Source organism: Gordionus sp. m RMFG-2023, chromosome 3 (assembly GCF_954871325.1).
Source record: "Gordionus sp. m RMFG-2023 chromosome 3, tfGorSpeb1-WG-v2, whole genome shotgun sequence".
Classification (NCBI taxonomy): Eukaryota; Metazoa; Nematomorpha; class Gordioida; order Chordodea; family Parachordodidae; genus Gordionus; species Gordionus sp. m RMFG-2023.
The window spans coordinates 33654303-33671788 of NC_088777.1; the positions used below are offsets into that span (position 1 = coordinate 33654303).

General features: G+C 25.4%; 2 protein-coding genes across 7 annotated transcripts in view; one reads left to right on the forward strand and one right to left on the reverse strand.

The window, feature by feature from the left end:
* The window catches only part of LOC135925864 (prohibitin-2-like), a 33479-nt gene extending 22288 nt beyond the window's left edge, over positions 1 to 11191 (forward strand). Inside the window, exons 6-8 of the mRNA XM_065461399.1 lie at positions 9862 to 9969; positions 10424 to 10501; positions 10841 to 11191. Of these exons, the coding sequence (XP_065317471.1) occupies positions 9862 to 9969; positions 10424 to 10501; positions 10841 to 10936 (282 nt within the window). The 3' untranslated portion in view covers positions 10937 to 11191. The remainder of the gene's footprint in view (positions 1 to 9861; positions 9970 to 10423; positions 10502 to 10840) is intronic.
* On the reverse strand, positions 9739 to 16678 carry LOC135925863 (uncharacterized). 6 transcript variants are annotated; one of them, XM_065461394.1, is made up of 5 exons: positions 16505 to 16678; positions 16316 to 16467; positions 15994 to 16266; positions 11954 to 12839; positions 9739 to 9974 (listed from the first exon to the last, which is right to left on the reverse strand). In XM_065461394.1, the coding sequence occupies exons 1-5, from the start codon at positions 16627 to 16629 to the stop codon at positions 9962 to 9964; spliced, it is 1449 nt and encodes a 482-aa protein (XP_065317466.1). In that variant the 5' UTR covers positions 16630 to 16678; the 3' UTR covers positions 9739 to 9961. The 6 variants fall into 6 exon arrangements, with proteins under 6 accessions (XP_065317466.1, XP_065317468.1, XP_065317465.1 ...); XM_065461396.1 differs by having other exon boundaries at positions 16078 to 16269; XM_065461393.1 differs by having other exon boundaries at positions 15994 to 16269.
* Positions 16679 to 17486: the final 808 nt, after the last annotated feature.

A 17486-nucleotide genomic window follows, 5' to 3' on the forward strand; every position in this document is an offset into this window, starting at 1 on the left:
ATGACAATTGTCACTTTTCCATAGTACACTTTCACTGAAATATTAATTTAACATGTTTACAAAACATATTTTTACCCATTTACTTTAAAAAAAGTTTTAAAATAACGATTATGACAATTGTCACTTTTCCATAGTACACTTTCACTGAAATATTAATTTAAGATGTTTATAAAACATATTTTTACCGATATACTTTAAAAAAGTTCAAAATAACGATTATGACAATTGTCACTTTTCCATAGTGCACTTTCACTGAAATATTAATTTAACATGTTTACAAAACATATTTTTACCCATTTACTTTAAAAAAAGTTCAAAAATAACGATTATGACAATTGTCACTTTTCCATAGTACACTTTCACTGAAATATTAATTTAACATATTTACAACATATTTTTACCCATTTACTTTAAAAAAAGTTCAAAAATAACGATTATGACAATTATCACTTTTCCATAGTACACTTTCACTGAAATATTAATTTAACATGTTTACAAAACATATTTTTACCCATTTACTTTAAAAAAAGTTCAAAAATAACGATTATGACAATTGTCACTTTTCCATAGTACACTTTAACTGAAATATTAATTTGATATGTTTACTAAACATATTTTTACCCATTTACTTTAAAAAATCTAAGAAAAGTTTAAAAATAACAATTATGACAATTGTCACTTTTCCATAGTACACTTTCACTTTAATTTAATATATTTACTAAACATATTTTTACCCATTTACATTAAAAAATCTAAAAAAAGTTCAAAAATAACGATTATGACAATTGTCACTTTTCCATAGTGCACTTTCACTGAAATATTAATTTAACATGTTTATAAAACATATTTTTACCCATTTACTTTAAAAAAAGTTCAAAAATAACGATTATGACAAGTGTCACTTTTCTATAGTACACTTTCACTGAAATATTAATTTAACATATTTGCAAAAATATTTTTATCTATTTGCTTTAAAAAAACTCAAAAAAGTTCAAAAATAACGATTATGACATTTGTCACTATTACCTAAAAAATTATCTATCAAAAGATATATAATAGATAAAATTACGTAAAATATAAATATATAATAATCATTTTAAAAATATATATTAAAAAATATCAAAAAAATATATTTAAAAAAATTTATTAAAAAAATATATTAAAAAACATTAATCAAAAAATTTATTAAAAAAATCATATAACACAAAAATTAAAAAAATTAGCGATCAAAAAATATAAAAAAAAATATCAATCAAAAAAATATATTTAAAAAATTTATTAAAAAAATCATATAATACAAAAATAAAATATAAAAAAAAATATCAATCAAAAATATATATTTAAAAAAATTTATTAAAAAAACATATAACACAAAAAATAAAAAAATTAGCGATCAAAAGATATATCAAGAAAAAAAATATATATTTAAAAAAAAATATCAATCAAAAAAATATATTTAAAAAAATTTATTAAAAAAACATATATCACAAAAAATAAAAAAATTAGCTATCAAAATATATTTAAAAAAAATATCAATCAAAAAATATATTGTAACAAATTAAAATATATTTTAAAAAAAATTTAAAATAAATTTATAATAATAAATTAATATTAAATAATAATTAATAAATCTAAAATAAATAATAAATTTATTAATTTGTAAAATAGAATACATTGCCTGGTTATTTCGGCAAAGTATATATTGCCGAAATAACAAAATTACCCTGCCTACCACTACCTCACATTGCCGAAAATATTCCGGCAATGTATACATTGGCGAATATTTCACATTGCCGCTAACATATATAAACATAATATGAAATACATAATCGGAAAAAAATTATATATTAGATATTTAAAACATAATTGTTTAATTATAACGAAAAATATTTTTTTGTAGTTAAAATCTAAATATAGTTGCGATGCAAAATTTAAATAAAATTAACAAAACAGTTTTTAATATATAATAAATAACTATATTTGATAAACTAGGAGGGAAATGGGAGTGTTACGAAGAAACATTTGTAGTTCCCCTTTAGGATTTCAAATTGAACTTTTTGTTTAAGAGATAGGGACTCGTTTTTGACCCCTGTACTTAACGAAATTCTTCTACCCAATTAATTTAAGAACTTTAGGGATTGGGGACCGGGGTTTCCAAGGACGCTAAAAATTAGGGGAATAAATATAAAAGAATTAGGGAGGAATCTATATTTATTAAACTTATTGGTTTCTTGTAGTTCCAAGGGGTCGGTATTTCCGTTAGCCGGAAAGGAGGTAGCACAAGAGACGTCCCAGACAAGTCTTTTGCTGCTGTGCCAAGTAGACATGCCGTCGGGGCGCTTACCGTCTGCATTTAGGAGACCTAATGGCTCCAAACTATTGGAGAAACCGGCCGAAATCAAGGCTTTGCCGATTAATCTATTAAGGTTGTCGTGCCTCAGGAAACGGCCACTGACTTTGAGGCACGAGAAACAATATCTAGAGAAAGGATCAACCTGTTTCTGACAGGCAGCACAGGTGTCCACAGAAGGGATAAGACAACCAAGCCTATGGCCAATGACAGTTTGAAACTCATCGTCTGCGAGTAACGTTTCCTTTTTTATTAAAAAAATAAAAATTATAAAAAAAGAACAAAATAAATAAAATATAATATTATCCAGAAACTTTTTTTTTATAAACACTTTTTTCATATGATCATTTTTAACTTATTTCGTCATTGTTTATTTTATTTTCTATAAAATTTACCTTTCTTATATTAAAGTTTCGAAAATGACTTGTGAAATCTTTATTTAATGTATATTATATTTTATTTACATAATAAAAGATCAAAAAATATTTATTTTTCTATTTGTATTGCACATAATATAACGAAAAAATATATCTATATTATATAATAATCTAGTGTAATAATTTATTAAATTAATTGTTCAAAGGAATAGATCGGATTCCCTCTTCGATATATCGTATCGTATGTGAATATAAGGCTGTGAAATTGAAATTAGTGAAATTAAGTAATAGGCTAGTAATTGCCTCAATTATATGAATTCTGTTTTGGGTTTGGGATATATAGAACGATACTGATTTTTCAAAACGCCAAAAAAATTCTCAAGGGGTTTAATTGAGGGGAATAGGGTGGAAGGTATACTATATTTTGATAGTTTTCAGTTATTATATGAGCTCGGTAAATGGGGGCATTATCTATTATTATTAGCGAATTCAACGGTAAAATGTATGATAATTCATCCAGGTAAGTTTTGAATTTTATTGATGTAAATGCCCCGTCTATAATCATGTATTTTTTGAAACCATTAATTCCTATGGTGCATAAAACCGATACGTTTTTCCCCTTTGAAGGAGGGAGTTTGACGGATGGCCTCTTACCCAGAGGTGCCCATCCATAGTGGGAATTGAAGCCTGTTTCATCTAAATAGAATATATTTTGAAATGGCACGTTCATCATATTTAGGCAATATTCTTAGCGAATATTTATAACTGGGGAATTCCGTATATCGGGTTCTTTTTTAAACCCTTTTCCTGCTCCATCCCATTGATTTAAGGCATCTAGATATTCCCGAATCACTCATTTTGAGATGAGGTGGTAAATTTTCCACTATATTTTTTATCGTCAATCCATTATTATATTCTAGTAGCTGTATAATTTTAGATTTTAATTCTGAATCATCCTTTTTGTTCCTTCCTCTTAGATGAATTATGTAATCTGCCAAGGGGGTACCGTAGTATTCGGGGAATGGTACATCTTAACTGAAATTTTATTTTAATATCTTTACAATATATATTTTTGCCTATTTACTTTAAAAAAATTCAAAAAAGTTAAAAAATAACGATTATGACAATTGTCACTTTTCTATGGTACATCTTCATTGAAATTTTATTTTAACATCTTTACAATACATATTTTTACCTATTTGTTTTAAAAAAACTCAAAAGTTAAAAAATAACGATTATGACAATTGTCACTTTTCTATGGTACATCTTCACTGAAATTTTATTTTAAAATCTTATATATATTCTTACCTATTTTTAAAAAATTCAAAAAAGTTAAAAAATAACGAATATGACAATTGTCACTCTTCTATGGTACATCTTCACTGAAATTTTATTTTAACACATTCACAATATGTATATTTTTACCTATTTACTTTTCAAAAATAACGATTTTGATAATTAATATTTTTCTATGATGGTACATCTTCACTGAAATTTTATTTTTACATCTTTATAACATATATTTCTACCTAAAAAATATAAAAAAAGTTCAAAAATAACGATTATGACTTAATTTAGTCGACTTAATTAGTTCTTTTAGTCGACTTAATTAGTTCTTCGACTAATAGACTAATTTAGTTGCTAAAGTTTTTAATCGAATTTTTCGAATAAAACTATTAGTTAGTCGTCTCACTAGCAATTTATAATCTAAAAAATTTCATAAACATATTTCATTAAAAATAATTAAAAAATTTAAAATAACCCCTGATCATAATAAATATAAATTTCTGAATAAGATCTCATAAAATAGGAAAATTTCTAATTTATCCATCATTGAATAAAGGAGAAAATTATGATTCCCTCATCAATCTTGATGGGCTATCAGCTAGTTTAATATATAATGATATAAAATGTTAAATTTATACATAAATTCAGGAATTAAAATAGTCTTTAAATTAATATCTGATTCCTCTTGAATTGGTACTTGATGCATTAAAAGTTCTACTGATCCCTAAATTTTCAGGAATAGGTATGATATAGGTGTTTATTCAATTTTATCATAATCAATAATATATTTTATAGGCATTTCCAACTGAGCACTTTATAGCTTTAGAATTAATGGCAAACTTATCAGTACTTATACCAAATGTGCATTCAGTCACTACTTAACTTATAATGTTTTACTTCTGGACTGGTATTTTTCATAGGATAAGGTTTTATAAGTTTTTTAAGGTGAAGGCTAGATCAGACAATGATATTATTTGATATAGGTTTTTCTAATTCTAAAATAATTAAAAATTATTTATTAATATTAAAAATTTACTTTTATATAAAATACTATTTCTAAGTGCCACCATCACTTTGTTTTCCAGATATGTGCTTACCATCTAATGAGCCAAGGCAGTTTGGAAATCCATGTTTCCCAAAATATTTTTGTGCAATCTAAAAATATATTGATATCTAAATTTATAATACCTTCTTCCAATGTTCTCTTGTTGGAACTGGCATATGAATATCTTTTAAAGTTTTCCATATAGCATCACATACCTCTGAAATGATGGTAACAATGCATTTTGCTTATTCTGCTTTTTAACTTGGTTTGTTTTTTCTTATTTTGGTAATTGGGTTTTGTTGAAGCATCTAATTTATAAAAAATAATATAATTATAAAAAAACTGAAAAAATTATACTTGGTTGTTGGATACCATTGCTTTGATATGTGAACTGAAGGAAATGGTAAGTGTATGAATGTTTTAATTTGGTATGATATTATCATTAGCCCGAATAAGATATAATGATTTTTATTGGACAAATATTTTTTAAAAGAATACTATTGGCTAAATTTGATTGACATTTTTTGAGGATTTTTATAATAGATATTTACAATACGCTATTCTTTCAGATGTAGTTTTCCTAATAGTTTCTTGGAGATTTGTTATTTGAAAATTAGCATTTTAGATGAATTGTTCTTTTATTTAGTCATTTATTAAAAATGATATAAATGTTACTTTAATAAATTACACACATAATACCAAATTCATATTCTAAATTGTTTATTCATGAATTCCATTAGTATCATTAGCACATGGTGAAAAGAATATGATCAATATATGCAATTTTTTAAAAAAGTGCAGTCCCTAGTTTCCCCAAGCAAGTATTACCTACACCCTTGATAAGGCTATACTTTAACCGACTTTCATTAGTAAAACACCCTATTCTATCAGAAATTAAAAAAATAAATACAAAAAAATAGGGCTTTGCCGATCCACATATTTTCCGATACTGGTTCAAAACCGATCCGATAATTATATTGATTTCTCACCCCCCCCCCTCCTTTGAACCAAATGTAATTAAGAAATCAATATTTTTTAGGCAAAAAATCGATGCATTTAATTTAATTTTTTTATTTCTACAATAATTTTAAAAATTATATTATAATAGATAAAATAAATATATTTAATAATATATCCAGTTGGTATGAATTATAAAATTGGAATATTTAATATATAAAATTATAATATATTAGATTTTTTAAATAAAATATTTCCATAATTTAGATACCATATTTAAAAAATTCTTTTTAAAATATAAATAATAAAATTGGCGTTATTTAAAAATATTTAAAATAAATAAAACTTTGGGTGTTCTTTCTATTTTTATAAAAAAACTTTTAAAATATTATAAATCTATTTTAAAAAATAAATAAAATTTAAGGGGTGTTATTAGAGAACTGCAAAGTAATTTTTTCGCAACCCGAGCCCGAATTTAAAAGATTTTTTTGTCCGAGCCTGACCCGAGCCCGAGTACACATTTTTTAGTCCAACCCGACCCGAGCTCGACCCGAATAAAATTTTGCAATTTAAGTTTTAATATTATAATAGCCAAAAAAAAATTTATGTGTATTTATTCAGTTCAGCCACCTTAAATAAAAGTTTATTTGACGGCCATAATCTATTCAAGATATATATTAAGTTGCATTTTATTAAATTTGTAAAAAATATTATAAAACGATTAATATACAAGCGAATTTAAAAATTATAACGATTATATAATACAATAAGCATCATTTATGCAAATATAGATATGATATAAAAGTTAATAAATATATAAAAAATATAATGAACATATTATATTATATTGACCTCATCAATATCATTATCAAAATTATCACAAAGTGAATAATTATGATATATAAATAAAGAGGCGTCCAGTTTATCTGGCTTTAAACGAGTCCTTCTCTCCTCAAAGACCCTACCAGCAGCTGAAAACGCCCTTTCACTGCTAGCCGACGAAGCAGGGATAGCCAGGAATTTAAGAGCTAAAATACTTTTGGCAAAATATTGGCAACAATCAACAAAGCCTTCCCCATGAATTATATCAAATGATCTCAAATCACGTCCACAAAACATAGTAAGCACCTTTGTGCACTCTTTTTTCAATTTTGTACAACTTTTGAGTTTTTTCGGATCAGTACCAAAAAGACTATCAATTGTTAATTGTGTCTTTTTACTCTCTGCTGTTGTACTTGTATTTGTATATACACATTTATGTCTTTTAAGTTGATTTGTGCCTAAAATAATTTAATAAGATCATATTTTATGTATAAATATTTAACCTGTTGTTATTGAATTATATATTGCATTTAATACAAATGACATAATTAAGCTTTTCTTTATTTTCATCATATATAAATGAAAATTTCTTCCATACATCGGATTTTCCATTAAGATTCTCCCTTACTTCATACTCTTTTGTCTTAATCTTTTCACCAATTCTTTTTAATTTTGCATCCATTGAGATAATTTTTTTAATATGGCTGTGTCTAAAATCTAAAAAAAATATTTAAAATGACTTTAATCAATTAGATTGAAATAAACAGAGTTGGGCAGTACTGCGAATACTTGTATCTAAGATACATGATACAAGATCCCTTTATATCTTGTACTCAGTATATTTTGACATTTTTAATAACTACTAATATCTGTATCTAAGATCCTTAATTCTGAAAAGAATCTTGTATCTTTTTCAATTTCTTGACAAAAGATACAGATACAGATTCTTTTTAATATTCATGTTTTAAATTTTATATATCACAGTATACATCTTATTTTCTTTGAGAATCTTGTATTTATTTCCTAATTTTTTTCTGCCATATTTTAAAATATTGACAACCAAAATTAGCTAGAAAATTTACAACTCATATTAAGGTAGATAGATAAAAAAATAATAATACCAAAACGAAATAAGTAAAGATTATATTTTATATATAAATGTAACTTAGAATATCATTACCAATTTTATATAATATTTTTTAATTTCTAGGATGATTAACATTTATGCTAGTGAAATTTAAATTATAGAAGTAAGTTCCCCTGAATCAAATCCCAATCTTAAATTTTATATGGAAATTTTTTAAAACAAATGCTAAAAAAGACAATGTATAGGCTAGATAAATAATAAATAATGAATAAAACTTATCTTTAGTACATATAATATGTCTTATCTTATAATTCACGGGAAACACACAATTTAGTGATAAAATAGTTTGGTATCCGGTTGTTAGGTTTAAAAAATAATAATTAATAATGTCATGACATGACATGTTAATATGATTGACATTTTAATTCTAAAATGTGATAAATATTAAATAGTATGATTTTATAAATAATATTATAAATTATACTGACTATTTAAGATATTAATATTATTATTTATTTTCGGGTCGGACAGCTTTTACAACCCGAGCCCGAACCCGAGAAATTTTTTTTTAAATGTCCGAACCCGACCCGAGGTTCGGGTAGGGCTACGGACAGCCCGTGCAGTTCTCTAGGTGTTATGCATTTGCATTGTTTAAAAAAAATTATTTAGAAAATATTATGTAAAATAAATATACATAACATAAAATAAAATAACAAAAAAAAGTAAAAAGATCGGATCGGGTTTTAACAGGTATCGACCCGATCCGATATTTTTGGAAAACGCTAAATATCGGTGTCAATCCGGCACAGCCCTAATAATCACATCTATAAATGCACTATTTACTCCAAACGCCTTTATTTTTTTTAAAAAAACTTTACTCATAAAATCTGAATTCAAACATTGGAACCCAATCTACTTATACGACAAAATATAAATCGAAAGATATAAATGCAGCTCCTTTTTAGGGATTCAATTATGCTTTTCTTAATTACGCTCCTCCCTTTTTAAAGCATAATTTTCCTTTTTTTAAATTTTATCTCGTATATAAAATAATTTTTTCTGTACTTTGTTTTTTATAAAGTTACATTGTAATTTTTAAAATTCCAAATAAATTATTAATCATCAAAAAAATTGTAACTTAGATCATTAAGATAGTCTATCTAGAGGTCAGTAATGGATGGGTTATAAATCCGAAAGCACATAGTTGTTGGAATGTAAAAAGTTTGGCTTTTTTAAAGGAAGAACCTGCCCATTGTTTAAAATTTTAAAATCTCATCCCTCTGCCAGTAAAGTAATTGACTCGCACGCCAGCCTATTTACTAAAAAATTTGTTTAAGCTGTCTGCTCAATGTATTAACATTTGATTAGTTGGTTTGGCTTTTTATTCTAATGTATACAATATTATAAAATAAAAATTTTTTAAATGAATATAAACCCGTTTTTCATTTTTCCCCAAAAATAGTTTAAATTTATAAACTAGTCACCTTGTCCAATGTTTTAAAAACATTTTTAATCTGCTCACTGTTTAAATTTTTAACCTGTTCACCCATACAGCCAAAAGTATGTACAGCCTAGCTAAAACCCAAATCGTTATATACCTCTAAGCAAATACTTCATAAAGAATTAAAAGCATGTCAGCATGTAATTTTCTCCAAAACATTAGAAATTTGATAAAATATACCTATATGAAAGTTATTATTACTTAAAAATATTATTTGAATATTTATAAATTTAATTAAAATTTTCAAATAAGAATAATAAAGATGAGATAAAAAAATTTGATTTGATCAAATTTAAAATATTTTAATCCAGTTTGAATATGTACAATTCATAATATTTTTACTTTATATAATAAAATGAAATATTTATATTTCCCCAATATTCTAACATCTTCTTTTTTCCTAAATGTAAATCATCAATGTTTTTCTCAATGTAGGTAGCTCAACAAGAGGCTCAAAGAGCAGCATTCGTAGTGGAGAGAGCCATACAAGAAAAGCAACAGAAAATTGTTCAGGCAGAAGGCGAAGCTGAAGCCGCTAAATTGATATCCTTTTTTAAATTAATTAAAGGAAGAGTTGAAATAATTTTGTAATTAATAATTAAGTTAAAAGTGACAGATTAGGTTGGTAAATATTATTAACGAAGATAAAATGCTATAGAATTCGATATTTATCACACCTTTTATTTCAAATTGAAACATTTAATGCGCAAATCACTCCTCACCTTTAGGGGAATGGTTGGCGACAATTTTATTTTTTTTAAAAAAATATAACGCTTAACTAACTTTTCATAACATTTTATTTTATAGCTGAACACCTAACTACTTTATCGAATACTAGGTTAATTTTAAGGAGTTACACTTATTTTATATTAAAGCTGGTGGACACCTTTCAAATGCTAAATTGACTTTTTGGATAATAAGATAGTCTTTCTTTATACCCAATATTTTAATACTCAATATCCTTAACTCTAATCTTATCCCCTGGGTCGATCAGAACATAGGTGAAGCCGTTTCGAAAAATCCCGGGTACTTGAAACTTAGAAGGATAACAGCCGCACAAAATATAGCTAGAACAGTAAAAATCAAGATTACATTTTTGCGATTAAAATTTTTTAATTTAATTGGAATAAGTTATTTGTATGTCAGTATTATGAGCCATTTCACTTATATATAATTCAGAATTGCTATGATAATCTTGCAATTGATTTAAATGGAATGAGAATCTGGTTGAATTGTTAATTGGTTATTTTTTCTTTTAATTCTAAGTTCGATTTTAATATTACACATTTTTTTATTAAATTATCCGTTCCCCCTTTTTTTGTTTTCATTTAGATTAAAATTGTTAAGTTCGCTATTTTATATACTTTTTTATGAAAATATACTTTTGGTAAATGCATTTTATGCATATATTTAGATCGCTAATTCTCAAAACAGGACGTATTTGGATTCAAATAACTTACTACTTAATTTTGGGGTATGTAGCCCGGATAAAGATAGCAAAGCAAAATAAAAAATAATAATTTCCTTAATATATCAAACATGTTTTTTACCAACCAACTTATTCTATTCATATAATATGATGTACATAATTTCTTTTAAAAATCAAAATTTTGGTAGTTCAGAAAATATCATATTTTATATGTGATTTGAATTGATATTATCTTATACCAGTAGTAAAATTAAGCACAATGAATAGCATACTTTTAAAACTAAAATTTAATTTGATATATTTTTGGTTAACCATAAAAAATCGTAGCTCAAAAGCAAAATCTAACTAAAAAGTCTAAAATTAATCTTTCTAATAAGGCAATATAAAATGTAGTATCCTCAATGCTAAATTTCTCATCTCTCATTACTGTAAAAAAGAAATTATCTAAATAGATTATCATATAAATGTGATCACATATTTAATTAATAAATAAATATAAAATGTAAAGGCATAAATATTTTAAATAATGATATCGACTAAGAATCGGAATGCTCCTCTATACATTTTTTTTTCTTGAAATACGGAAAATTGAGGTTGGTTGTTAACGCAATATTTTATAATCTAATCATTTTAAAAAAAATATCAATTTAGCAATAATTTATACGTTATTTTAATATATAATTTTTTAACGTAATTTATTTATTAAAATAATTTTTATAAAAAATTATGATTTTTGAGGATTACTTATAAAATGTTTAATACGACTGCCTTTAAGATGTAATAAATATTTTAAAAAACAATTTCGATATTTTTTAAAACAAAATATTAGGATTTGGGATTTTTCATGTTTTTTAAGAATATAAAATTCTGATTAAAATTAAAAAAATTCAATTTAATGGAAGCACATTTTACAGGTCAATTATAATTCAGTGATATTAGGTATTAAAAAAATTAGACCAAAAGCACCGGATTATATCTTTACAATATTGTGATTATAATTGCTCGTCATAATACATGCATCAATAAAATAATTCTAAAACGAAAATAGGGCATAATGCCCGTTGTTTTTAAATATTCAATAGTAGTCTATTTTAATACCAAACAGAAAGCTTTTGCTGAAGTTTAGTTCCTGCCTTAGATTCTGACTTGTTCTTATTCGGTATGTATAACGGTACATCAGGATGACTACTCCCCGTAATTGCCTCTTCTTCAATGATGGGATCATCACAATCGATAAAATGATTATCGGATGCATTTGGATTGGTCAGATGAGAATCATTTATATTTATGATACTTGTTAAGTTGGTTCCATTATTATACAATTTTCTGTTATAGTGATTAATATCTAAATTACGAGAATCGAAAGAAAAATTATGTCCTATAGTAGATTGTTTATTGGAACAAGCGAGTGCTATCTTATTTTTGATGGGAGCAAAAACTTTGGCCCCTATAACCCAGGATGTCTTTTTAATGAACGAATAATCAGGACTATAATCATTTTTGGTTAAGGAAGATATTTTTGAAGTCTTTAAAATAGTTTCGTAAAATTGTGTATCTAGTATAAGTTCTATCTCCTGAAAGGATTCAAGAGAGGATAACTGTTGGTTTTTTGTCAGCACTGTGTTTGGTAATTTGCGAATTTTTAAGAAGTTTGTTGCGTATTTCCAGGGAAATTGGTCATTTTCATTTTTGGGAACCTGTTTATCTCCTTGGATGGATGATCGTTTGCTAAAATTTGTTTGGGCTATTTTTTGGATAAATTCTAGGTAAAGAGGTAAGGACATGTTAATGCGACATCTTTTATAATCATTAACAGTTAAAATCTGGAAAAAAGGTTGATTATATAAATTCGATGTTATCAATTGTTTAAGACACTCAAGACCAAAACCTTCAAGAGTTAAATGCTGGTTTGAAAGATGGTTAAGATGTATTTCGACAAAATCATGAATAATGGAGTCAGCTATTCTTGCCTTTATAATGAAATCTTTTGTTATAATATTGAAAAATTATAAAATTAATGAGCAAATTTCCCCATTTATTTTAATATATAAATGATATCTATATTCCATATGTGTATCCATTTTTCTTAAAAAACACATTTTATTTGTGATTATTCTAATCCATTAAACTAATTAGAGATTGATAAAAATGCTTAATTTAGTTAGAATTAGAATATAAAATAAATATTTTATACGATTTTTATTTTGCCTATCAGAAGTTAGATTATCTTAGCCGAGTATTATAGTGTTTCATATCCACCTTTTTGTGAAATGTTTTTTTAATAAATTTATTCTGTTACTTCTATATCAGTTATAAAAATCAGAGACCTGCAGAGGTACCATTTGCACGGCCCGGCCCGGTTTTAAATTTTTTAGGCCCGGCCCGGATATTTTAAAAAAAATTTTTACGGCCCGCCGGATTTAAAAATTAAAGGCCCTCAGAATTTTTTAAAATTATATTCGACCTGGTATATACAAAAATTCACCTATGAGGTATTTTACCATATTTTTCAGCGAGTATTATCGCTTATTATTTAAAAAATGCATGTAAAAAGCTAATATTTTGAGAATATTATATTGAAAAAAATTATAAAACTGTTATTTATAAAAATGGATATTTTGAGCATATACTATATTTTATATTGCATTTATAAAAATAAAACTAATATTCATAAAAATGGTAATAATATTTGTCATAAACTATATTTTATATTACATTTAAAAAAATAAAACTAATATTTAATCTATAAAAATGGAAAATATTTTGAGAGAGAATATAATATATTGTATTTAATTTATAAAATAAAAATAAATCGCTATTTAAAAAAATGCATGTATAATAAATAGTATTTTGAAAATATAATCTAATTGCACAATATTAATATAATTTATTTTATATAAATTTTTAACAAAAGAAGATAATTGTATTATATAATATTGTAAAAAAAAATAATGAAAAATGTTGGATTAAAAACTTTCATGACTCAAGGTAAATATAATAAATGCAATAAATATTTGACAGTTTGCAAAGTAATAAACCAGCATGATTGACGAAACCCTATACTCAAGAAAGATATTAAAAATTCACAAATTATCATGAAGAAAGAGAAGCATATCTACCTTTTCAGGTTGAAGATTACTTCTTCTTTCTTCAAGAATTCTCCCTGGAAAAATTCCGCTCACAGCTTGCACTTAAAGCAGGAATTGCCAATTTTGCTAAAATTGGAAATTCGCTTTGATGAGCCGCCCACCACTCTAACAATTATCCACCTTAAATGTTTTATCTATTATTTATGTAATTATAATATTCATCATCGGGTATTGACATATTACCAGAATTACCATCGCCCCATTTGTCATAAAACGATTCAGTTTGTTTAACAACAGTCGTAATTTGACTGGTCGATGGTATTTCATTTACTTCCTGAGCCTCTTGTAATTTAATATAATCTTTTATATAGTTTTCCGTCATTTTGCGATCTGTCCCTGACTACATACGTAATTGCTTGAATTTGGGACAGAGAAAAAAAATGATACTTGTGTAAAACAAATTTTTCAATTAAAAAATGCTTTATATTAAGTAAAATCAATTACAAACTTTAAGAAGTGATAATCCTTTATTTGATTGTTTTGGTAAAATATATTCTAAAAATTTAGATATGAATTATAAAAAAATATATTAATAATACTTGAATATTGGGGCTTATGTAAGATTTTCCTTTATTTGATTGTTTTGGTAAAATATGTTGTAAAAATTTAGATATGAATTATAAAAAAATATATTAATACTTTGAATAAATTTGCAGGAAATTAATAATTAGATCGATCTGTGGGTTGTTAGGTAGTGTTAACCATCACCCAATATTATATTAATCATAACTATAATATAATATAATCTTATAACCATTAACTCAGAATGTAAAAATTTTTATAAAAAATATTAAGGCCCGGGTTTAACAATCTTAAGCCCGGCCCGGATATATTTTTAAAAAAAATTTTTAGGCCCGGCCCGGCCCGGATATGTTTAAAAAAAATTTTTTTAGGCCCGTAATATTTAAAAAATTTAAAATACGGCCCTGCCCGGGCTGGGTTTAGGGCCGGGCTGGGCTTAGGGCCGGGCCTGCAGGTCTCTGATAAAAATAGTTAAGAAATATTTTTTACATTAATATTATTCAATGTCTATTTTTAAAATATAATATTATTATAATGTTCCATATACTTAATCATAATTCTAAAAATCAAGTCATGTAATTTATATAGTTGGCTTCATCTGAAAATATCTTAACTAACAATAGGAAAAAAAATCTTCTTAATAAAAAAAAGTTATAGATCTAAAAGGAATGCAATTTTTTCATGATTCTGATAAAAAAAAGTTATAGATCTAAAAGGAATGCAATTTTTTCATGATTCTGATAAAAAAAAATTAATTTTAAAATCTTTAATAAAATACTGCATTATATTTAAGAATTATGATTTTATGGTGATAAAGATAATTTTTTTGAAAGTAGAATGTTCTATTTTAATTTAAGCAGATAAATTTAACAATATTACATATTCTTTTAAATAAAACTATATTATTTTGTTCTATTATAACTTGCCTACCTAAAATTCTAAGCATAATCTAAAAAATTTATTCTATAATGTCTTTCCATAATTAAAATACAAAAGGAAATTTTTAAAAATTCTCTCCTGTAAAGTAGAAAAAAATGGATATGGGACATGAAACACCTCTATTGGTGGTATGTTTATATCCTATTGTCACATTTTGTGAAGTTTATTCTTTCTCCAATAAAAATTTGAGTTCTCTAGAAAATTATATATGGAAATTGGTTTACTTACTATTTTACAGACACTTTTTTTAAAAAAAACTCATACATCTTATGGTACTGCATATAGGATGACCAATTGTTTTAAAACATTAATCCAGAAAATCCGAAAATGAGGAGATGGGGTATTATGATCTTCAACCAACAATATGTATTTTATATAAATATACAATTATTACAAGCTTTCTAAAATAAACTTATATTTAATCTATTAGCTTAAAATACTATAAAGCCATAAATACTTTTACTTAAATTTTTAATATTCTAATTTGTTTGGGACTAAATATATTTTAAACAAAATTATATGTCAGACCTGTATTATCTGTAGATGGATGTGAGTTATGAATCTGATTATTTTTAAGTAAATTATAATTTCCACAAAAGTGGCAATAGATACCCTTATCTGATGAATTAAGATCTTGAGTTTTGTCAAAATTTTCCTTGTTACTCTTATATGATCTATCTTTTATTTGTGGTTTGGCATGAATAAATTTAGGGTTTTGTAAGTAATTAGGAATAATTATCAAATTGTCAGGTGATTTGTTAACACTATCACTGAGATTACTTATATTACATTTTTTATTATCTGCTATAATGAAAAAAAAGTGAATCATAAAACTTATAATTTAAAATACTAGTGTTCAATAGATTTATGATATTTTGGTCATAAGTTAGGTCATGGGGCAGTTGATTATGAAAGCTTTTGAGAGTTTTATCCGCTCCATATTTTAACAACAAGGCCACAATGGATAAATGATTTCTTTTACAAGCCCAATGAAGAGCTGTCCTAATTTGACTTTAAGCTATTAATATATATTTTTTACCATCCATTGTTAGAATTTTGAGAGTTAACGTTGATTCCTAAGTTAGCTAAATAAGTTGTACCTTCGATGTCACCAATACAAGCATATTCTCTCAAAGACTCCTCTTTTTCTCTCATACTCTCCATCTCTGACCTATTTTTATTCTCTAAATATATCAAAATAACACTGACTACACATGTCAATCACTGACTAATATAATAAACATTTCAAATTCACATGACATTTCATAACGGTTTAAAAATAAAAATGCTTACTACATGCAGTGAAAGTGATGGTTTATTTCTAAACTGTATAAACGGCTGGGTGAGTGGCTTCCTCTCAGCCCCCCTCTCCCATGTTTACCTGTACCCCGTATGACTAATTAGTCATTATGTTATGGAGACCTATGGGGCGTTTCTTGGCTTTCACTAAATTTGGTATTTCTAAATGACTAGACTTAAATACATATTTAAAAGATAAATTAAAAAGTCAAAATTGGGTCGATTTTTAAAATGGCCCGATTAAGATAATATTAAGCCTAGAGATTTTGCTTATAGATGGCTGAACATATTGATCCTCTAATTGCCAAATCTAGTGACCTACATAATATTATTTTGACTACAGGTCATTTTTGAAAATCGACCCAAATCAGAATTCTGTTAAGTGAGGGAGCACTGTTAGAAAAATTTTATCCTGATTAATTTTTATTGGAGGTCTTTAAGTCCATCATAATAGGTGTAGACAAGAGGGAATTCCCTCTCCCTTCAGAAATATGTTATTTTCAGGAAATATCATTTTTAGCTAATAAAAAATATCCTCCTCACCCCCTGTGTAAAAAAAAAAGCGCATTTCTTAAACAATAATTTGAAAGAAAGATTGTTATAGTTAATAATTTTATAAACTAAAACTAATGACTATAATATTTTTTGTAAGAAGCATTTATAATAAAAAAATGATTAATTTATATGGATTTTATTATATTTTATACAAACTAATAAACATA

Coding starts and splice junctions, on each gene's coding strand:
- LOC135925863 (XM_065461393.1), bottom strand. CDS start 16,629: ATGGAGAGTATGAGAGAAAAAGAGGAGTCTTTGAGAGAATATGCTTGT. Junction 16,468..16,504: donor CAAAATTCTAACAATGGATG/GTAAAAAATATA, acceptor AAGTCAAATTAG/GACAGCTCTTCATTGGGCTT. Junction 12,840..15,993: donor TCCATCTACAGATAATACAG/GTCTGACATATA, acceptor TTATAACAAAAG/ATTTCATTATAAAGGCAAGA.